The 22379-nt window shown below is 52.5% G+C and overlaps 2 protein-coding genes across 4 annotated transcripts in view; both read left to right on the top strand.

Annotated features, from left to right (window-relative positions):
• The window catches only part of LRRC23 (leucine rich repeat containing 23), a 28212-nt gene extending 17362 nt beyond the window's left edge, over nt 1-10850 (top strand). The window contains exons 2-8 of one of the 2 annotated variants that reach the window (XM_030938365.1): nt 2908-3082; nt 3168-3277; nt 3715-3968; nt 4930-5060; nt 7100-7236; nt 9952-10255; nt 10795-10850. In XM_030938365.1, the coding sequence (XP_030794225.1) occupies nt 2957-3082; nt 3168-3277; nt 3715-3968; nt 4930-5060; nt 7100-7236; nt 9952-10231 (1038 nt within the window). In that variant the 5' untranslated portion in view covers nt 2908-2956 and the 3' untranslated portion in view covers nt 10232-10255; nt 10795-10850. Of the gene's footprint in view, nt 1-2110; nt 2225-2907; nt 3083-3167; nt 3278-3714; nt 3969-4929; nt 5061-7099; nt 7237-9951; nt 10256-10794 lie in introns of those variants that run through there. The other variant, XM_030938366.1, reaches the window with a different exon arrangement.
• Nucleotides 10851-10854: 4 nt separating this feature from the next.
• ENO2 (enolase 2) lies at nt 10855-21914 on the top strand. Of its 2 annotated transcripts, none has more exons than XM_010385895.2 (12): nt 10855-11863; nt 13035-13131; nt 13629-13724; nt 13882-13940; nt 14248-14317; nt 14786-14919; nt 15141-15363; nt 16475-16672; nt 19715-19916; nt 20190-20298; nt 20478-20536; nt 20854-21914. In XM_010385895.2, exons 2-12 carry the CDS (start codon nt 13047-13049, stop codon nt 20921-20923), a joined length of 1305 nt encoding a protein of 434 aa, XP_010384197.1. In that variant the 5' UTR covers nt 10855-11863; nt 13035-13046; the 3' UTR covers nt 20924-21914. The 2 variants fall into 2 exon arrangements, with proteins under 2 accessions (XP_010384197.1, XP_010384198.1); XM_010385896.2 differs by having other exon boundaries at nt 11535-11863; nt 13032-13131.
• Nucleotides 21915-22379: the final 465 nt, after the last annotated feature.

Raw genomic sequence — 22379 nt, 5'->3', positions numbered from 1 at the left:
CTTTCATATTTATTATTTCCTTTTCCTCACAGCAACCCCTGTACCGAGGACACAGGCCAGGGGTGGGGAGGAGCAGGAAAATGTTTACTAAGGGTCAACTAAGTGCAAGGCGATTTACCCACATTATCTGTTTTAATCCCTTAACAATCCTTACAGGTGGGTATTTTAATTCCCATTTCACAAGTGTGGAAATTAGACCTCAGTAAGATTTCATAACCTGCTGAAGAACACCACAGGTATTAAGTGGTAGAGATGGGTTTTGAAGCTGGTGTCTCTGACTTTAAAGTCCCTACTGGTTCCATGACACCAAGTAAACAGATTTGCCTATTAACTACATTCCTCCAAGCTGGCCTGGGCAGGAGGTAATATAATACTTCCTGATTTCTTGCCCACCACATCTTCCATCAGACCACTTTGATGTTATATAAAGTCTGTAGGCACAATTTAACAATGAATCACATGCCATCTTACCTGGTTACCTGATTGTTTCATTTACATTAGATTCCACAACAAGGTTGGTAACATCCCCCTTTACCCAGGCAGGAATTGTGTCATCTTAACCTCCCTGAGCCTCAGTATCCTCTTCTTTCAAATGTCTGTCTTACGGGACTGTTGCAGAGATTACATATCAGTTGTAAAGACGTTTGACATAATGTCTCGCACAAACTCTTCAGAAATATTTATTGCATCTCAACATCTTTTTCAACTTCTTCAACACATCAGACAGGCCTGAGTGCCTGGGTTTGGCTATGCCAGTTCCTGTTGATTACTGATATAACAACGTTGGATTAGGAGTATTTTAGGGGGCAGATGTTGAATGTTCTGCCTTCCACCCACTAAAAGGTTTGCATCAAACCAGTCCAGGATAACTCATACTGGATCCCTGCCAGTTGATATAGTTAAGCTGATCTACAGATAAGAAAGAGTTTTGGGTACGTTTAGCTCGTAAATGCAGATCTGCCAAGACTCCAACCCAGTTTTTTTTTTTTTTTTTGAGACGGAGTCTCGCTCTGTCGCCCAGGCTGGAGTGCAGTGGCCGGATCTCAGCTCACTGCAAGCTCCGCCTCCCGGGTTTACGCCATTCTCTTGCCTCAGCCTCCCAAGTACCTGGGACTACTGGCGCCCGCCACCTCGCCCGGCTAGTGTTTTTTTTTTTTTTTTTTTTTTTTTTTTGTTTTGTTTTGTTTTTTTTTTTGAGACGGAGTCTCGCTGTGTCGCCCAGGCTGGAGTGCAGTGGCGCGATCTCGGCTCACTGCAAGCTCCGCCTCCCGGGTTCCCGCCATTCTCCTGCCTCAGCCTCCCGAATAGCCGGGACTACAGGCGCCCGCCACCTCGCCCGGCTAGTTTTTTGTATTTTTTTAGTAGAGACGGGGTTTCACTGTGTTAGCCAGGATGATCTCGATCTCCTGACCTCGTGATCCGCCCGCCTCGGCCTCCCAAAGTGCTGGGATTACAGGCTTGAGCCACGGCGCCCGGCCTTCCAACCCAGTTTTTTTTTTTTTTTTTTTTTTTTTTGAGACAGAGTCTTGCTCTGTCGCCCTGGCTGGAGTGCAGTGGCCGGATCTCAGCTCACTGCAAACTCCGCCTCCGGGGTTTACGCCATTCTCCTGCCTCAGGCTCCCGAATAGCCGGGACTACAGGCGCCCGCCACCTCGCCCGGCTAGTTTTTTGTATTTTTTTAGTAGAGACGGGGTTTCACTGTGTTAGCCAGGATGATCTCGATCTCCTGACCTCGTGATCCGCCCGTCTCGGCCTTCCAAAGTGCTGGGATTACAGGCTTGAGCCACCGCGCCCGGCCCCAACCCAGTTCTTAAGATAACCTGTGTCTGGGCTCCTTCCGCTCTACCAAGCCACCTTCCAAAGGTCTACCTGAAAATAATTAATGAGCAGAAACTATAGGGGGAAGGGGAAAAGACCCCTTATCTTGGTGTTTCTTGCTTTTCCTCGCAGCCCCGCCCTTTTTTCTTCGAAGGATGAGTTTTTTCTAAATTCACAATACTTTTGCATTGAAGATGTCCGGGGTCCCTTTAAGGTCTTGGGTGACGTAATGACTAGCCCCGCCCTCTCTCTTCTCTCTTCTCAGCCCTGGCCATTTTTTTTGTCCTCAACCAATTAGCGGCCCGACGCCCTTTCCGCGCCTCATCCGGGTTCCCGGGACTGGGAAATTGGCCTGGTAACCAGGCAACTACTGATCAATCCCCTCCCCGGCTGATTTGCGCATCAGGTAGTCGCCGCTCTGCGCTCAACGGTGGCGAGTTTCAGTAGCCAAGTGCCCCGCCCTCGTTGCCATAACAGCAGTACACAACCCCTCCTTCCCCTCGCCCGCTTGCTAACCAGTCCTTCCCTCTCGGGACCAAGGGCCTCTCCAGAACTGCTTCTGATTGAGCAGAAACAGGGTCTGAGCCCCTTTGCTAAGGGGAATTGAGTGGGAGGGCTGGAGACTGCGTTTTAGGCTGGTGTACCAGAGGGCCCAAGGAAATTGGTCCAGTGGGGAGGGAAAAGTAGAAGAAATGAATGGAGCAGGGATTAGGGATGGCACAATGGGAGCTAAGAGGAGAGGAGGGGGAGGACTTGGTAGGGAAGAGTGGAGCGCATGGCTTAAGGGGGAGGTGGGAAGAATGGGGGAGAGGGAAGCCCAGGAAATAGGGACACTGGGCTGCTGGAGGAGAGCTGGAGCCACTGTGAAGGACAGGAAAGGCCTGGGGGTGTGGGTGACATCCTGAAGGGGGGGGTCCTCAGTGAAAAGTGTGAAGTGGGGGCTGAGAGTCAAAATGAGATGTTCACAGGGATGAGGAAAGAAGCCTAGAGTTGGTGGGTCAGAAGTGATGGGGGTGATGGGAGTGGCACGTGTCAATGACGATGAAGGAGCTGAAGGCTGGCAGAAGCTGAGGAGACCTTCTTTCTCAGGAGGAAGACTGAGCTTATCTGACTTCAGAGCTTTCAGGAGGGAAGAAAGATGTCAGATGAAGATGATCTAGAAGACTTTGAGCCAGACCAGGATGATTTTGAGAAAGAAGAGGACGAGAAGGAGACAGAGGAGGGGGAGGACTACAGAAAAGAGGGGGAAGAGTTCCCTGAGGAAGTGAGAGCCTGGACAAGGAGGGGTCCTAGGGCTGAGGGGCGGGGTTGGGCAGGGGAGGGATGCCTTACTCCACTTTCACCTGCAGTGGCTGCCCACGCCCCTCACGGAGGACATGATGAAGGAAGGGCTTTCTCTGCTCTGTAAGACAGGCAGTGGGCTGGCTCATGCTTATGTCAAGCTGGAGGTTAAAGAGAGGTGCGTTGTGGGGGGACCAGATGAGGACTGTGAGATTGTAGGGCCCCTATTTCCTTTCCCACTGTCATTCCTGGGTGTTCTGGCTGAGAGTTTGACCCTTCTCATGCCTAGTGGAAAGGGAAGGACAAAATTTACTTTTCAGGAGCTCTGAGACCTCTATCAAAGCTGACCTGGGGAATTGGAGACTGAGAGTATATGGGGGGATTCCTGCTGGATTCCCTCATTTGTCTTTCAGAGTATGAGTTCTCTGTCCTTCACAGACACAGGTCTTTCTGCCCACTGTTAAGAACCCACCTACCTTCTCTTACCCTTCTTCTCGCCTACCATGTGTTGCCCATTCTTCTCCCCATTATAAGCCTTCTGCTTTAGCAACTCTGCCAGTCCTCGCTGGGTTCTTAACCCTAAACCTGGTTCCTTCTCCCTCTTCCATCTCCTAGGGACCTGACAGACATCTACTTGCTGCGCTCCTACATCCATCTGCGCTATGTGGATGTTTCTGAGAACCACCTGACAGACCTGTCTCCACTCAACTACCTCACCCACCTGCTCTGGCTCAAGGCTGATGGCAATCGGCTGCGAAGTGCCCAGCTGAATGAACTGCCCTACCTGCAGATTGCTAGTTTTGCTTATAACCAGATTACTGACACTGAAGGCATCTCTCATCCTCGTCTTCAAACCCTGAATCTCAAAGGTGGGTGTTTTCCTTTTTTTTTTCTTTTGAGACAGAGTCTCGCTTTGTTGCCCAGGCTGGAGTGCAGTGACTGGATCTTGGCTCACTGAAAGCCCTGCCTCCCGGGTTTACGCCATTTTCCTGCCTCAGCCTCCCGAGTAGCTGGGACTACAGGCGGCCGCCACCTCGCCTGGCTAGTTTTTTTGTATTTTTTAGTAGAGACGGGGTTTCACCGTGTTAGCCAGGATGGTCTCGATCTGCTGACCTCATGATCCACCCGTCTCGGCCTCCCAAAGTGCTGGGATTATAGGCTTGAGCCACTGCGCCCGGCCAAGGTGGGTCTTAGGATGGGCTACACAAGATTCTTTCCTTCCTAGCCTGAGGCCAACAGAAGTGGGCAGTATGGTCCTTGGCTATGGCACATGGCAGTCTGCATTCATTCATTCAGATATGCAATATGATTCATTATGACAGTTCTACATGTTAACCATATAGGAGCGAATAAGACAAGAAATGTCCCTATTCTCATATAGCTTATATTTCTAGTTGGGAGAGATGTGCAAGTAACAACAAACACAATATGTAAATTCATGTAGCATGTTAAAAGGAGACAAGTGCCTTGGAAAAAATAGATCAGAGTAAGAGGAATGGGGGACATAGGTGGCAATGTCAAATGGATTGGTTTGTCAATCCATCTGAGAAGATGACATTTGAGCAAAGAGTTGAAGAAGGAGAGGGAATTAGACATGTCAGCTGCTTCGTTCACTCTTGAAAGGCTTAGGTGGATATGTCCATCAGGACCTTGGACTACCACACCACTTGCCCCAGGGCTCTGGAGGTATTAAGTCTGGAGGTGTCCTTCCTCACTACTACCCTGCTTTGCGAATGTCCAGGGTAGGGTGATTTAGAGGCTTCCCAAATTCAGGCTCTAATGCTGAACATTTGGAGTGGCCCTTTGAGTTCTTGAAACCCTCCTCCCCAGGGAACAGAATCCACATGGTGACAGGTCTGGACCCCCAGAAGCTGATCAGCCTGCACACAGTGGAGCTTCGGGGGAATCAGCTGGAAAGCACCCTGGGGATCAATCTTCCTAAGCTGAAGAACCTCTACCTGGTAACTCACTGGGTCATAGGGTGGTGCAGGGAAGAGGGCACTGTCCTGGGGGGTCAGGATGCCTGTTTTCTAGTAGGCTCAGCTACTAACTTCATCATTATGATAATAACTGGTATTATTATCAAGCCCATAGTTGGTGCCAGATACTGTGGAGATACAGAGCCACCTAGCAGGGCTGATAATATGTAATATGTGGATAATACAGAGATAATTTACCTTGATACAGGTAGCAGCAAAATGGACCGTAATTGAGGTACAAACATCAGGCTATGGAAATGTTTTAGGAAAACTCTCCTCTCAGATTGGGTTTTTCTTCAGCTCTTGCACTAACCACCACAGCAATCATCAACCTAAGACTTCCGGGGCCCAAGGTGTGGGGTTTCTCCCCATACAACAAGTAGTAGACACCAGCTGGGTGATCTCTAATTCGATTCCGACACTATCTACCTGGGGATAGCATCAGATCCCACAGATTGAGGGCTCAGTTCCCAAGAGTGACCCCCACACCATCCGTAGACACCAGTTGCAAGTCCAAACCTCTGGAACTTCTGACACATCAGCTTCAACATGAAGCTGGTTCCCATGACCTCTTCTTTGGATTTAATTAATTTTCTGGAGTGACTTTTTATCAGTTTATTGCAAGGGCAAAGGACACAGGTGAAGAGATGCATAGGGCGAAGTATGGGGGAATGGGTGCAGTGCTCCATGTCCTTCCTGGGTGCATCACCCTCCAAAAGCTTTCATGTGTTCAGCTACCCAGAAGCTCTCTGGACCCAGTCCTCTTGGGTTTCCATGGAAGCTTCATGATATTAGTATTCCTTCCTCCAGGGAATTGGGGAGGCTCTCTCTGGGGAGGGTCTTAAGAACCACAATCAGGCAGGGCACAGTGGCTCACGTCTGTAATCCCAGCACTTTGGGAGGCTGAGGCGGGCGGATCACGAGGTCAGGAGTTCAAAACCAGCCTGGCCAACATGGTGAAACCCTGTCTCTACTAAAAATACAAAAATTAGCCAGACATGCTGACATGTGCCTGTAATCCCAGCTACTCGGGAGGCTGAGGCAGCAGAATCGCTTGAACCCAGGAGGCAGAGTTTGCAGTGAGCTGAAATGACACCACTGCAATCCAGCCTGGGAGACTGAGCAAGACTCCATCTCAAAAAAAAAAAAAAGAGGCCGGGCACGGTAACTCATGCCTGTAATCCCAGCACTTTGGGAGGCTGAGGAGGGTGGATCACGAGGTCAGGAGATCGAGACCATCCTGGCTAACACGGTGAAACCCTGTCTCTACTAAAAATACAAAAAAAATTAGCCAGGTGTGGTGGCGGGCACCTATAGTCCCAGCTACTCAGGAGGCTGAGGCAGGAGAGAGGCGTGAACTCGGGAGGTAGAACTTGCAGTGAGCCGAGATGGCACCACTGCACTCCAGCCTGGGCGACAGAGCGAGATTCCGTCTCAAAAAAAAAAAAACACACACACACAACCAGAAAGAGGGAGAAGTGGGGAAAGATTAGAGCCTTCCCTTGGGGCAGGTGAAAAGACAGCAGGAGAAGGTTCCTGAGACCTGCCCCTGAGACCCAGCACACCCAACTTTATAACAAAAGATTGCAACAAGGGCTATTATGGGAGTTATAAGCTAGGGACTGTGGATGAAAATCATTATATATAATAACACCACAGGAAGCCACCGAAATATTTAGTCTTTTAGACTCTTAAGCTTCGTTATTCTGGGATGGTGCTGATGGCAATCCTCAGTGGTGGCATGGGGGCTCCTGGGCCGCGTGGGGAGTGGGTTGAAGCATCTCCTCCATCCCAGGTGGCTTTGGGGGTGAGTGGCAGTGGGTTTCTGCTGACCTTTCTCTGGGATGGCAGCTGCTCCTGAACTTTACTTTCTATACTGATCTCTACTCATCCCCACTCCCTTCTTCCACTCCTCCCTCTCGACTTCTTGGATTTCCTCTTTTGCTTTATCTCATTTTGACTTCTCTTTCTTCCCTGTCCCTGCTCCCTCTCAATCAATCCACTGTGCCCTGGGGGTCTAGGCCCAAAACATGCTGAAGAAGGTGGAAGGCTTGGAGGACCTGAGCAATCTCACCACCTTGCATCTTCGAGACAACCAGATTGACACTCTGAGTGGCTTCTCCAGGGAAATGAAATCATTGCAGTACCTCAACCTGAGGTATGCACCCCCTCCAAGCCCCACCTTGTCCCTACCCCTGACCAGGTGCAGCTTTTGAGTCTGTGTTCCTCCCTGGCCCAATTCCCCAGTCCTAGCCTACAGCTGGATACTCACCTCATCCTCCTCCCTGATCCTCACCCCGGCTTTCCTTACTTTCTTCTGCACTGAGTGGCAACACTAAGTCCCTTATAGCTTGTGACCCCTGAATTTGTATTCATTCAATCCACAGTTATTGAGAATGTGCTATGTGCCAGGCCTTGTGCTGTGTTTGGGGGACATTTAAAGGAATCAGAGGCTGGGCATGGTGGTTCATGCCTGTACTCCCAACACTTTAGGAGGGAGGATCACTTGAGGCTAGGAGTTCAGGACCAGCCTGGGCAACATAGTAAGACCATGTTTCTACAGAAGTAAAAATAATGGCTGGGCATGGTGGCTCACACCTGTAGTTGTAGCACTTTGGGAAGCTGAAGCGGGCAGATCGTTGGAGCCTAGGAGTTTGAGAGCAGTCTGGGCAACATGGCAAAATCCCGTTTCTACCAAAAATACAAAAATTAGCCAGGCATGGTGACAAGCACCTGTAATCCCAGCTACTCAGGAGGCTTAGGCGGGAGGATCGCTAGAGCCTAGAGGTGGAGTTTGCAGTGAGCTGAGATCAAGCCACTGCACTCCAGAGTAGGTGACAGAGCCAGACCCGGCCTCAAAAACAAAACCAAAAATATTAAATAAAAATTAAAATATTAAATTAAAAATAAAAATTAACTGAGCCTGGTGGTGCACAACTGTGATTTCAGCTACTTACGAGGCTGAGGTAGGAGGATCACTTGAGCCCAGGAGTTCAAGGTTGCAGTGAGCCATGATTGTGCCACTGCACTCCAGCCTGGGTGACAGAGTGAGCTGTCTTTAAAAGAAATAAAGGAATCAGAGGTGATTCCTGTTCCTAAGGGGCTCACATTCTGGCTCCAACTCTTTTTTCCTCGCCCTATCCTAAATAAGTTTCCACTGCCCTTCTCCATTTCCATGGTCCCAATTCACCTTCCCATTTCCTGCCTCTCTTCTCCTGAGCCCCACCTGTAAGGGATGACCTTTTTACTGATATAAAACACAAGATGTGCTCAGATTTGAGGAGAGAAGGACATTTGTAAGAAAATCTTTTGGTAGAAAGGCACTGAAGATCAGCCACTCTTGTCGGATGGAGGACTTTATGTGTGTGTCTTTAAGCAAACATGTAAGGAAACTGCCTCTTTCCTTAGTCAACAAGACCAGATTCTTGAGCTGGCAATGGAAAGAGCATCTCCAAGTTGGGAGAGGTGGTTGCATCTGGAAGCCCCAACTCTCATCCTGACCCCCTAGGCAATCTCTTATTCATAAACGCTGCCACACAGATCTGATGGGGTGTGTATATGTGCCATCTTCCTGTTAATGATCTAGACAGGCATGATGGCCCCTTCCTGAGTGGCTATTAAATGGGGATGTTTTGAGAGTAAGTCGGATGTGTGTGTGGAGGGGGATGAGGGTGTTTCAATGATTGGGAGGTGCCTCTGGGGCCAGAGATGCTAAGCATCCAACAATGCAAGGCAGAGTCCAGTACAAAGTGCCTGTAGCCCTCCTGGTGAGAAACACTGCGTGAGGCTCAGCACGACCATGAGATCAGGCTGAAACACTTAAATATGATTTCATAAAGGCTTAAAGCCAGAACGTGAAAATAAATAAAAGGCCAGGCACAGTGGATCATGCCTGTAATCCCAGCACTTTGGGGGGGCCAAGGCAAGAGGACTGCTTGAGGCCAAGCATTCAAGACCAGCCTGGGCAACATAGTGAGACCCAGTCTCTACAAAAAATTTAAAAATTAGCCAGGTGTGGTGGCACGTGCCTGGAGCTACTTGGGAAGCTAAGGTGAGAGGATCGCTTGAGCCCAGGAGTTCAAGGCTGCAGTGAGCTGTGATCATGCCACTGCACCCCCAACCAGGGTGACATAGTGAGACCCTATCTCAATAAAAAAAATAAATAAATACAGAGTATCATATAATGAGGCACATTAGGAGATGAGGTTTATTCTCCAGGTTGGGAGGCTCCAACTCATCTGTAGCCCTAGGTTCCCTTTGTGGGGAGCACCAACAGAGCACCCACCACCCTAAACTCCAGCTTAGATCCCAGTTCCTTGTCCACTGACCTAGGTCCTACAGGGTAGAGTGCAGTGGCTCGATCTCGGCTCACTGTAACCTCAAACTCCTGGGGTCAAGCGATCCCTCCTCCTCAGCCAAGTAGCAGAGACTACAGGTGTGTGCCACCACACCCACCTAATTATTTTTAGTTTTTGTAGAGATGGGGTCTCACTATGTTGCCCAGGCTGGGTCCTACCTTCTACCTTCTGTTTAGGTGTGATCACAGAAAAAGTGTCTCCTTGTGAAGAAAATTTGCCCTCTCCTCCCCAGCTACAAGACAGGGTTGTGGCCTAGCTTTGCTGCACCAAAAGAACACATGAACACATGACAGAGTAGAATATGGCACTTAGGGATTCCTTGAAGGGCAGAAGCAGGACCAGAGTGGGGTTGCACAGCACCTCTGCAGTAAATCTGGCAAGGCTTGGCAGGCTAGTCCTCAGTGTTTCTAGGGAAACGGGAACTCAGTAGCAGAGTCCCCCAGAGGCCCCATTCCTAGCAACTGGCAACCAAAGCCCGTTATTCCTGCGTGAACCCCTCCTGACCACACTGGCAGGGGCAACATGGTGGCCAACTTGGGGGAGCTGGCCAAGCTTCGAGACCTACCCAAGCTGCGAGCCTTGGTGCTGCTCGATAACCCATGCACGGAGGAAACCAACTACCGCCAGGAGGCCCTGGTGCAGATGCCATACCTCGAACGCCTGGACAAGGAATTCTATGAGGAGGAGGAACGGGCTGAGGCTGATGAGATTCGACAGAGTCTGAAGGAAGACAACGAGAAGGAGCAGGAGCCTGAGCCCCAGCGTGACCTGGAACCGGAACAGTCATTGATCTAGCAGCAGTTCTAGCCTCTAAAGATAGTAAGGAAGCCTGCAGGGAGGCAGTGGGAGGAGGCCAAGGGCTGGGCAGGTAGGGAAAGAGGCAAGAGGGGAAGCTGCTGCAGAAGGAGGTGGGGGAGGAAAGCATCAGACAAGCAGAACCCTTAGAGAGAGCAGGGTTAGGAGTCAAGGAGAGGAAAAGGGACCCGTGGGGCTGGGACCAGCTGAGAAAGGCTTAGGAGGCCAGAAGAGTAAGTGAAAAGAATTGGGGTGGCCGGCAGAGGAGTTGGTGGGGGTGGGGCAGCCATACCTGACACAGAATGAAGTACGCTAGGAAAGGACAGGTGTGGGTGCATGGTAGGGGCTGCAGGGGAAGGTTGGTGGTGTATGCAGCTGGACCTAGGAGAGAAGCAGGAGAGGAAGATCCTGCACAAAAAATCTGAGCTAAAAATAACAGGACATAGAGGTGGGAGAAGAAAAGAGGGCAGAGTGAGGCAGAAGGAGACTGAAAAGATGAGGATGGCCGCCAGGCACTTTAGATAGGGCAGAGGCTTTATTTATTTACTTTGGTTCTCACTCAGTCTCCAGGCTGGAGTACAATGGCATGATGATCTGGGCTCACTGCAACCTCCGTCTCCCGGGTTCAAGCAATTCTCCTGCCTCAGCTTCCGGAGTAGCTGGGACTACAGGCGCATGCCACCAGGCCTGGCTAATTTTTGTATTTTTAGTAGAAACAGGGTTTCACCACGATAGCCAGGATGGTCTCGATCTCCTGACCTCGTGATGTGCCCGCCTCAGCCTCCCAAAATGCTGGGATTACAGGCGTGAGGCACAGCGCCCGGTCCCTATTTACTTCTGTTTTCTACCTCCAGGAGATCAAAAACGCTGGCCTTCAGACCTGATCAGACTCCCGGGGGGGGGGGGCCCACCACATTCATACCCCCTAGGGTGAGGACAGAGGATGCCTCTTTTTGCCCCAAAGCTGGAAATTCATCACAACCTGAGGTCCAGGATCCGCTCTGTGCGGGTCCTCTGGGCAGTGTGGGGTGCAGAGTGGGGTGCCTAGGCCTGAGCGCTGCCCGGAGCCTAGGCCGGGGGCCGTCCTCGGGCAGGTGTGGGTGGGAGCCAAGCCCGCGTGGGCCGCGGGGTGCTGGTAGGAGTGGTTGGAGAGACTTGCGGAGGCGGCTGGGGCGTTCGGATTTCCAATAAAGAGACAGTGTGATGCTCCTGTGTCTGACCGGGTTTGTGAGACACTGAGGCTGTCTTGAGCTTCACTGGCAGTGTGGGCCTTCGTATCCGGGCTACAGGGGTGCGGCTCTGCCTGTTACTTTCGAGTGGGTTGGGCCGTGGGTATGAGCACTTGTGTGCGCGGGGGGGCCAGGTCGTGGGTGCCCCCACCCTTCCCCCATCCTCCCCCCTCCCCCACTCCACCCGCGTCGGTCCCCCACCCGCGCTAGTACGTGCGCCTCCGCCAGCAGCTCCTGACTCATCGGGGGCTCCGGGTCACATGCGCCCGCTCGGCCCTATAGGCGCCTCCTCCGCCCGCCGCCCGGGAGCTGCAGCCGCCGCCGCCGCTGCCACTCCCGCTCTCTCCGCGCCGCCGTCGCCACCGCCACTGCCACTACCATTGGCTGAGTCTGCAGTCCAGAGGTGAAGCCCCCGCCGGGCCCCGAGCCCCTGCGGCCCCCTCCCCTCGCCGCGGCGCCCCTGCCCGCTTTAGCTGGTGCCTCTGCGCACCTCTCCGCATCTCTGGCCCGGTGCAGCTACGCACCTGCTCGGCCGCCCGCGGCCAGGGTGCCCTCCCTCTCTGGCCTTCCCCGCCCGCTGCCCTAGCTTTCTGGCCCTCTCCTCGACTGTCTCTAACTGCGCCTCTCCACCCTTGCCTGCCTCTCTCCCGGTGCTCACCCTCACCTACGGTTCTGTCCATTTGTTTCTAAGTTGGGAGTCTCTCCGGGCGGTGCATTTTTATCCTGGCGCGTCCCTTTTGGTTTGCATTTGGGGAAATGTCTTCTCTCACCCTTCCTCACCGCTCCCCCCGCCAGACTTCCCTTGGACTACCCTCTCTTCTGCTCTTCCCCACGGCGCCCCTCTCCGTTCGCGCTTCCTCGCCTCAGCTGCACGGGGGAGGGATGGAAGAAGTGGGGATTTGTCGGGGCGCAGGGAGGAGGACAGGCCCAGCTGGTCTCCACTCCCCATCGGCTCTTATCCCCTTCACTTCCCGCTGCAACCCCCAGGGACTGCAGGGCCTTTCTCAGGACCCTCTCCCCCGACACCTCTACTGCGTGCGCCTTTCGCGGGAAGAGGAGGGAGACACGTTTGGGAGAGAGTGGGACCTTGGGGAAGGGGCAGAGTTGAGGCAGCTGGGGTGTTAAGTTGGGGAAGGATGGGGGCTCTGGAAGAGAGGGCCAGGCAACCCATCCTCTTCGTGGCTCCCAGGAGAAATGCAAGCCTGGCAGCCATTCCGCTCTGAGGAGATCTGGGGGAACCCCACCGGCTGGCCAAGCTGCAAAGAGGCGCGGGAACCACTGTCGTGCCCCTCCCCTCCTCACTGCAGTGTTCTCCCATCTCATCATTTGATCGTACCCCACCCCCCACTGCAGTGACCTCCCCTTCCTCACTGCATTGACCTTCTCCTCTTCCCGGGGGGAGGGGGAATCCCTTCTACAGCCCTAGACTGCAGCCAGCACCTCCCTACCCACCCCCAACCCCACTGCAGTAACCTCTTTCCCATCCCTCCCAGCCTCCTGCCCCGCCCATTGATCTCAGGCTCCACCCCTCTAAGCCTCTTATCTTTCTCCTTCCTTCCCTTCCACCCGAGGAGATCCCAGCCATCATGTCCATAGAGAAGATCTGGGCCCGTGAGATCCTGGACTCCCGCGGGAACCCCACAGTGGAGGTGGATCTCTATACTGCCAAAGGTAATGGGCGTGGCATGGGCCTTCCTACAGCCCTAGCTTTTCCACCGCCAGGCTGGGTTTGGCCAGGGGTTCGGAGGCCTTTTTTGATATCCAGGGGGATGGGGTGCTGGGCCAGGCTCACAAGCCTGGGTTGTGAAGGTTGGATCCTCCTTGTCCAGGGAGCCAGGGTAGGTGGGTCTGTGTTCGAGTTGAGAGTGTGAGGCATGCCCTGCCTCCGTGTGTCTTCCTGTGCACCTGCATGTGTGCAGACGTGTGCTGCGAGCAATTTCCTTTTTGCGGGCTCCCACTTGTGCATGTGGGGCCTCAGATGGGTGGATGAGGAGGCCACTTCTTGTGCATCTCCCTCAGTGTGTGTGGCAGGGGGTGGGGGAGATGTTAGGGAGCAGTGTGGGGAGAGAGCTAGATGTGGTAGGCAGGCAGTTTAGAGCCAGAAGGCTGAAGGACTCCCTGGCCCCTGCGTTCTCTTCACTCCCTCTCATTCCATGTTCCTCCTTTAGGTCTTTTCAGGGCTGCAGTGCCCAGTGGAGCCTCTACCGGCATCTATGAGGCCCTGGAGCTCAGAGATGGAGACAAACAGCGTTACTTAGGCAAAGGTGAGGTCCTTTCTCTTTTCCAGACTCTCCCCAACCTCAGCCTTATGCCCCTACCTCACACCAGTCCCCAGTCCTCCTGTAGCATGCCTTCCCCTCCTCCCATTGTCCCTTCCGGCCCCTCCTGGCCTGACCCAGTCCAGCCTCTTCCTTTCCCCAGGTGTCCTGAAGGCAGTGGACCACATCAACTCCACCATCGCGCCAGTCCTCATCAGCTCAGTGAGGCCCGCTCTTTGCTGGGGATAGCAGGGCCAGAGTTCTGGAAGGAATCCTGGAGCAGGGCAGGAGGAAGGGGAGAAAGAATGCCCACTTTTAGGAATCACGGTCACAAGGGGGAAGGGTGGGGAACAGATTCCTTACTGCCCCTGGTCCCATGGGGGTTCAGGTCCCCTAATCCAGGCAGGCCCCTGTCACAGGGACCTGGTTGGGCCCTGGCCAAATGTGAGCTTGGGTGTGAATGAGGGGACCCTCTGCCTTAGGGCTCAGCCTCCAGCCTGGCCCTGGGTGATGGAGGCTCTGCCCTCAGGGTCTCTCTGTGGTGGAGCAAGAGAAACTGGACAACCTGATGCTGGAGTTGGATGGGACTGAGAACAAATGTGAGCCGGGGCTGGGAGAAAGTGGGGAAGCATCAGGGTGGGAGGCGTGGAGCAGAGAGAGAGCTGAAGGGCCAGTGCTGTAATGGCTTCCGCAGGAATGACTGTCAGGGGCCTCCTCCCAAAGCCAGAGCAAGCGGAGATGAGTTTAGCTGCAGAGGAAGGGACCGACATTAGGCAGAAGGAAGACCTTCTTTGTAGCATATATAGGAGGGGGTTGGCCTGAGAGAGTCTGTGGTCTCAGGGATATTTAGAAAGAGGTGTGGCTCTCTGCTGCTTCCAGTCTCCTCCTCCCCACCCATTCCTCTCCCTGCTGTTTTCAGGAGAGCATGGATGAGGTGTTGCTGGGGCAGGGGTAGGGAGGGAGGAGGGGGTCTCCTTTACTGGCTCCTTTTGGAGACTACAGATGGAGGCAGGAGCTAGAAGGAGAAGGGGATATTGTGCTCAGCACCTTCCTCTATAATCTTCCAGCCAAGTTTGGGGCCAATGCCATCCTGGGTGTGTCTCTGGCTGTGTGTAAGGCAGGGGCAGCTGAGCGGGAACTGCCCCTATATCGCCACATTGCTCAGCTGGCTGGGAACTCAGACCTCATCTTGCCTGTGCCGGTGAGCGCTGAGCCGTGCCTGTGACTCTCCCAGGGGCGGGTGGGGGAGGGGGCATGCAACTCATGAGGAATAATGGGAGGAAAGTGAATTGGGGGAGGTAAAGAGGAAGGATGGGGACGTGAGACTTAGTCCGGGAAGCTGGGGGAAGTTTGGGATCTTAAGACTCCTGGGGCGGGCAGGGAGGGGCTCTTTGACCCTTCTGTCTTTCTGCGGCTTCCCAGGCCTTCAACGTGATCAATGGTGGCTCTCATGCTGGGAACAAGCTGGCCATGCAGGAGTTCATGATCCTCCCAGTGGGAGCTGAGAGCTTTCGGGATGCCATGCGACTGGGTGCAGAGGTCTACCATACACTCAAGGGAGTCATCAAGGACAAATATGGCAAGGATGCCACCAATGTGGGGGATGAAGGTGGCTTTGCCCCCAATATCCTGGAGAACAGTGAAGGTGAGGCCAAGAGCCCCACTGCCAGCTCTAAGTCTTACCCTACTGCAGGACATCAGAAAGGGCCACACACTTCACCAAGTCCTCAGTAGGTGTGGAGGGTCCTCGGACTCTGCAAACTCCAAAAGGTACCAGTTCTTAGAGTGGATTGCAGAGGGCCTGCCAAATTCACATGCAGACCTAGGGGGCCAGTCTTTTACCTACCTAGCCGGATGTGTTAGCATCTGTTAAGTTGTCACTGGAGAGCCATGCGCGGTGGCTCATGCCTGTAATCCCAGTACTTTGAGGGGCTGAGGCGGGTGGATCACTTGAGGTCAGGAGTTTGAGAGCAGCCTGGCCAACATGGTGAAACCCTGTCTCTACTAAAAATACAAAAATTAGCCGGGCATGGTGGCACGTGCCTGTAATCACAGCTACTAGCGGGGCTGCGGCAGGAGGATGGCTTGTACCTGGGAGGCGGAGGTTGTGGTGAGCCGAGATTGTGTCACTGCACTCCAGCCTGGGTAACAGAGTGAGACTCCGTCTCAAAAAATAAAATAAAATAAAATAAAAAAGTTGTCACTGGAGCCCTTGGGAATACTGGGAGATGGTCTGGGTGACCTGTTGGATTCATCCCATCCGTTCAAACTCTGTCCTGTCCCCATCCCAACCTCCTAGGCCTCTAGAATCCCTAATTTTTCTGTGCCTTAGGAGAAACTGTATAGGGAATGGAAACAATATAGGTAGTGGTTAAGAGTTAAGATTCTGGGGCCAAATTACCTGGATGTATTTGAACCCTGACTTGTGAAGTTACTGCGGGTGATCTTTCTTACTTCTCTCTGGAAATAATAACAGAATCTAGCTCATAGTAGTGTGAGGTTTAAACGAAATATATATGAAATGCTTAGGTGACGTGCTGCCAATGAAAAGATAATAAGTATTATTAGCAGAATTCCACTCCTCTGTGTTCCTAGGAGATGGCCTCTCCTCCCAGACCTGGGGATAACCCCAATAGCAGCCCCACCACACTTCCCTCAGGAACAGTCCTCCACCTCTGCCCTGAATGTCTTTTCTTTCCCTCCTCCTCGCCCATCCCTCTTGCTTGTACTATAATCTCACTGTATTCTGTCCCCAGCCTTGGAGCTGGTGAAGGAAGCCATCGACAAGGCTGGCTATACAGAAAAGATCGTCATTGGCATGGATGTTGCTGCCTCAGAGTTCCATCGTGATGGCAAATACGACTTGGACTTCAAGTCTCCCGCTGATCCTTCCCGATACATCACTGGGGACCAGCTGGGGACACTCTACCAGGACTTTGTCAGGGACTATCCTGGTGAGAGGAAGCGGTGTGAGGGGGAGGTCTGGGGGCAGGCAGTGTCCCAGCAACTCTGGACCTTATGGGGTGCTGACTCAGGCACCAAGTGGAGGTGTCCTAAGAAGAACCTGAGAGCCAGGGAGAGGGTGCAGGAGCCACCTGCAAAGACTGGGCTTTGTATGTAGTGTAAAAGTGCAGGTACCCGTGACTAATCTGTTCTATCTGCCTCAGATCCTGATTAAAGTCATGGGTTCTGAAAATTACTGGGGTCAGGGGGAAGGCTCTGGAAGGAACCAGGGATGGTGAGAGGCTGACTGGATCTAGCAGAGAGCTAGAACATTTCAGTATCTTTGATTGATGAAATTGTGGATGCTGAATGGAGCTGGGACTGATGTGTGAGTAGAAAGAAGGCTGAAGGGGACTGAATTAGCTTCTGCAAGTCTGCCCAGGGCCTTTACCCCAGGAAGGAGGCAGTTGGTCTCCATCTTCCTGAAACAGAGCGAAAGAAAATAAACATAATTGCAGAATTAAGGATTTGGATTAGCAATGAGGAAGGGCTTCCTGGGAGTGAGAACAGGAAAATGCAAAGTTAGGCTGTGAACCCTTGTTACTGGAAGATTTTTTTGTTTTTTGGATTTTTGTTGTTGTTTGTTTGTTTGTTGTTTTTTGTTTTTTTGAGATGGGGTTTCACTCTTCTTGCCCAGACTGGAGTGCAATGGTGCCATCTCGGCTCACCACAACCTCCACCTCCTGGATTCAAGCGATTCTTCTGCCTCAGCCTCCCGAATAGCTGGGATTACAGGCATGTGCCACCATGCCTGGCTAATTTTGTAGTTTTAGTAGAGACAGAGGTCTCTCCATGTTGGTCAGGCTGGTCTCCAACTCCCGACTCAGGTGATCCGCCTGCCTTGGCCTCCCAAAGTGCTGGGATTACAGGCGTGAGCCACCACACCTGGCAGGTTTGCTTTTAATTAATTTTTTTTTTTTTGTAGAGACAGGGTTTAGCCATATTGTTCATGGCTGGTCTCGACCTCCTGGGCTCAAGTGATCCACATGCCTTGGCCTCCCAAAGTGCTGGGATAACAGGCATGAGCCACTGTGCCCAGCCCATGGAAGTAGAGCGAGATCTCTGCTCACTGCATGATTCTCTTAGCCTCCCAAGTAGCTGGGATTACAGGCGCGCACCACCATGCCTGGCTAATTTTTTTTTTTTTTTTTTTTTTTTGAGACGGAGTCTCGCTCTGCCGCCCAGGCTGGAGTGCAGTGGCCGGATCTCAGCTCACTGCAAGCTCCGCCTCCTGGGTTTACGCCATTCTCCTGCCTCAGCCTCCCGAGTAGCTGGGACTACAGGCGCCCGCCACCTCACCCGGCTAGTTTTTTGTATTTTTTAGTAGAGACGGGGTTTCACCTTGTTAGCCAGGATGGTCTCGATTTCCTGACCTCGTGATCCGCCCGTCTCGGCCTCCCAAAGTGCTGGGATTACAGGCTTGAGCCACCGCGCCCGGCCTGCCTGGCTAATTTTTGTATGATTAGTAAAGATGTGGTTTCGTCATGTTTGCCAGGTGGGTCTCAAACTCCCAACCTCAGGTGATCCACTTGCTTCGGCCTTCCAAAGTGCTGGGATTACAGGCGTGAGTCAGTGCACCTGGCCTGTTTTGCTTGTTTGTTTGTTTGTTTGTTTTGTTTTGTTTTTGAGATGGAGTCTCACTCTGTCGCCCAGGCTGGAGTGCAGTGGTGTGATCTCCACTCACTGCAAGCTCCGCCTCCCGGGTTCATGCCATTCTCCTGCCTCAGCCTCCTGTGTAGCTGGGACTACAGGCACCTGCCACTGCGACCGGCTAATTTTTTTTTGTATTTTTGGTAGAGACGGGGTTTCACTGTGTTAGCCATGATGGTCTTGATCTCCTGACCTTGTGATCCGCCCGTCTCGGCCTCCCAAAGTGCTGGGATTACAGGCTTGAACCACTGCGCCCGGCTGTTTTTTTTTTTTTTTTTGAGACAGAGCCTTGCTCTGTCACCCAGGTTGGCATGCAGGGGTGCGATCTCTGCCTCCCAGGTTCAAGTGATTCTCGTGCCTCAGCCTCCCCAGTAGCTGGGATTACAGGCATGTGCCACTATGCCTGGCTAATTTTTGTATTTTTAGTAGAGACAGAGTTTCACTCTGTTGGCCAGAGAACTCCTGTCCTCAAATGATCCGTTCACCTCAGTATCCTAAAGTGCTGGGATTACAGGCATAAGCCACTATGCCTGGCCTCTCCATGTAAGGTTTTATGAAATAAGAATCAGGAGCCAGGCGTGGTGGCTCATGCCTGTAATCTCATCACTTTGGGAATCCAAGGCAGAAGGATCGCTTGAATCCAGGAGTTTGAGACCAGCTTGGCAATACAGTGAGACCTCATCTCTACAAAAATTTTAAAAATTAGCTGAGTGGGCCGGGCGCGGTGGCTCAAGCCTGTAATCCCAGCACTTTGGGAGGCCGAGACGGGCGGATCACGAGGTCAGGAGATCGAGACCATCCTGGCTAACACGGTGAAACCCCGTCTCTACTGAAAAATACAAAAAACTAGCCGGGCGTGGTGGCGGCGCCTGTAGTCCCAGCTACTGGGGAGGCTGAGGCAGGAGAATGGCGTAAACCCGGGAGGCGGAGCTTGCAGTGAGCCGAGATCCGGTCACTGGACTCCAGCCTGGGAGACAGCGAGACTCCGTCTCAAAAAAAAAAAAAAAAAAAATTAGCTGAGTGTGGTGCCACATGCCTATAGTCCCTGCTACTCAGGAGGCTGAGGTGGCAGGATCACTTGATTTGGGGAGGTGGAGGTTGCAGTGAGCTGAGACTGTGTCACTGCACTCCAGCCTGGATGACAGAGTGAGACTCTGTCTCAAAAAAAAAAAAAAGGTTAAGAATCAGGGCAGGCTTACACTGGGGGGATTTGTCTTAGCAAGGATGAACAGGTATAGTTAACCAAGGGCCTGTCCGTTTCAGGGAATAAAGGGGCATGTTCCTGCCTGATGTAGGGGCCCAGGGAAGATGAACACCCCCCATCCCCCATGCTCTCTCTGCAGTGGTCTCCATTGAGGACCCGTTTGACCAGGATGACTGGGCTGCCTGGTCCAAGTTCACAGCCAATGTAGGGATCCAGATTGTGGGTGATGACCTGACAGTGACCAACCCAAAACGTATTGAGCGGGCAGTGGAAGAAAAGGCCTGCAACTGTCTGCTGCTCAAGGTCAACCAGATCGGCTCGGTCACTGAAGCCATCCAAGCGTGAGTGACTTCGGGCCCTCTCCTGTGTGGTCCTCGTTTCTATAAGACTCCTCTTGCAAGTGCTCCAGCCTAATTCCACCCGGGGATGCCAAAGAGAGCAGGGAACCTGGAATCATCATCACAGTTCTCTCACCTCTGCCCCTCCACCCCTGATTCTCTGCTCCCTTCCCAGATAGCTTTCCCCTAGATGTTTCCTGACATAGACCAAGGTTGGGGCTGGGAAGAGAGTGCCCAGCGTGAGGGCTGGAGAATCAGTGCTGTGTGTGGATACAGGTGCAAGCTGGCCCAGGAGAATGGCTGGGGGGTCATGGTGAGTCATCGCTCAGGAGAAACAGAGGACACATTCATTGCTGACCTGGTGGTGGGGCTGTGCACAGGCCAGGTGAGTGAGGCAGCCTGGTGAGTGAAGATAACTCTCTGTGGGACTGGTATTTCTAGCTCACCCACCTGGTCTCTCCTTCCAGGTGTTTGAGGGTGTCAGGGGAGTTTCAGGAGAGCAGAAGTTTCTTTTGAGGGGTGAGAGGGCAGCCACTGAGCTGCAAATCCTTTGAAATGTTTCAGATCAAGACTGGTGCCCCGTGCCGTTCTGAACGTCTGGCTAAGTACAACCAGCTCATGAGGTGAGGGTCCCTGGGGTGGGAGCCCCTGGCCCAGAGGGCTAAAGGCCCCATTTGCCTGCCGGACCATCTCTAGCACCCAGGGCCTGGATAACAAACAGTCCATTTCCAGATAATATTGGTTTTTGCTTCCTGGGTTTATTGATGGCCTGATTGACAGATCCCAGAGATCACATGGGAAAGCCAGGGAATGCTCAGCCTTGGGGCAGGACACAAAAGCAGGTGGTATGGGGGTGGTTGGAGTCTGGGGGACCCCCTAGAGAGAGAAGCAGGATCCTTCTGCATCCCTGACCACTTCCTTTGTGGTTCATGTCTCTCAGAATTGAGGAAGAGCTGGGGGATGAAGCTCGATTTGCCGGACATAACTTCCGTAATCCCAGTGTGCTGTGATTCCTCTGCTTGCCTGGAGACGTGGAACCTCTGTCTCATCCTCCTGGAACCTTGCTGTCCTGATCTGTGATAGTTCACCCTCTGAGATCCCCTGAGTCCCAGGGTTTCCAGAACTTCCCTGATTGACCTGCTCCGGCTGCTCCTTGGCTTACCTGAGCTCTTGCTGTCTCTCCTCACCCTCCTTTCTGGGCCCTACTCACTGGGGGTCCGCACTTTCCACTTCTTCCTTTCTCTTTCTCTCTTCCCTCAAAAACTAGAAATGTGAATGAGGATTATTATAAAAGGGGGTCTGTGGAAGAATGATCAGCGTCTGTGACGGGAGTGTCAGGGTGGGTGTGCTGAGGTGTTAGAGAGGGACCATGTGTCACTTGTGCTTTGCTTTTGTCCCCTGCGTTTTCCACTTTGCATATGAGCCATGAACTGTGCATAGTGCTGGGGTGGAGGGGAGTGCTGGGCGTGTGATCATGCCTGGCTAATAAGGCTTTAGTGTATTTATTTATTTATTTATTTAATTTTATTTGCTTTTCATTCATCCCATTAATCATTTCCCCATAACTCAATGGCCTAAAACTGGCCTGACTTGAGGGAACGATGTGTCTGTATTTCATGTGGCTGTAGATCCCAAGATGACTGGGGTCTTGCTAGATGACTGGGGTCTTGCAAGATGCCTGGGGTCTTGCAAGATGACTGGGGTCTTGCAAGATGACTGGGGTCTTGCTAGATGACTGGGGTCTTGCTAGAATGGGAAGGGTCATAGAAAGGGCCTTGACATCAGTTCCTTTGTGTGTAGTCACTGAAGCCTGCGTTGGTCCAGAGCGGAGGCTGTGTGCCTGGGGGAGTTTTCCTCTATACATCTCTCCCCAACCCTAGGTTCCCTGTTCTTCCTCCAGCTGCACCAGAGCAACCTCTCACTCCCCATGCCATGTTCCACGGTTGCCACCACCTCTGTGGCACTGAAATGAGCACCACCATTAAAGTCTGAATCAGTGTACTGTTGTGTCTGAGGAGTCTTACTCTAGTCCATATGAGGGGAGAGAAGATGGAGCACCTGGAAGCTGGTGAAACTGGACAGCAGAACTGGGGAGGGCACAAAAAGAGGAAGACAGACTGAACAAATATGGCCAACATGATAGCACTGCCTACCCCATTCTGGCTAGGTGGGGTGCATGTGGCCCCTGCTTTCTTAGCAGCAGGCTTGGCTCCCAGACCCTGGTGAACTAAGGGGTTCAAGAGCCCCTAAGAGCATAAAATATTGTGTGTGTGTATGTGCATTTTGGGGGAAAGGGGGTCTAAGGTGTTTTCATATCCAAAGGCTTGTGGACTGGAGCAGCTCCTGTACTGGACCTCTGCCAACAAAACCCTGGCTGGTTCTCGAATGGAACAGGACTTCATGGCCATTACTCACTGCAAGATGGGGAAATGGCAAGGAAGAATGGTTCTGGGGGTAGTATAGAGA

This window comes from Rhinopithecus roxellana, chromosome 10 (genome assembly GCF_007565055.1).
Source record: "Rhinopithecus roxellana isolate Shanxi Qingling chromosome 10, ASM756505v1, whole genome shotgun sequence".
Classification (NCBI taxonomy): domain Eukaryota; kingdom Metazoa; phylum Chordata; class Mammalia; order Primates; family Cercopithecidae; genus Rhinopithecus; species Rhinopithecus roxellana.
The sequence above is the reverse complement of the archived record's forward strand: the minus strand, read 5'-3'. Positions and strand labels throughout refer to the sequence as shown.

Excerpts from the sequence above, each read along its gene's own strand:
- ENO2 (XM_010385895.2), top strand. The coding sequence starts at position 13,047 with ATGTCCATAGAGAAGATCTGGGCCCGTGAGATCCTGGACTCCCGCGGG. Across the intron at positions 13,132-13,628 it reads GGATCTCTATACTGCCAAAG|GTCTTTTCAGGGCTGCAGTG; the intron begins GTAATGGGCGTG and ends TTCCTCCTTTAG. Across the intron at positions 16,673-19,714 it reads CTTTGTCAGGGACTATCCTG|TGGTCTCCATTGAGGACCCG; the intron begins GTGAGAGGAAGC and ends CTCTCTCTGCAG.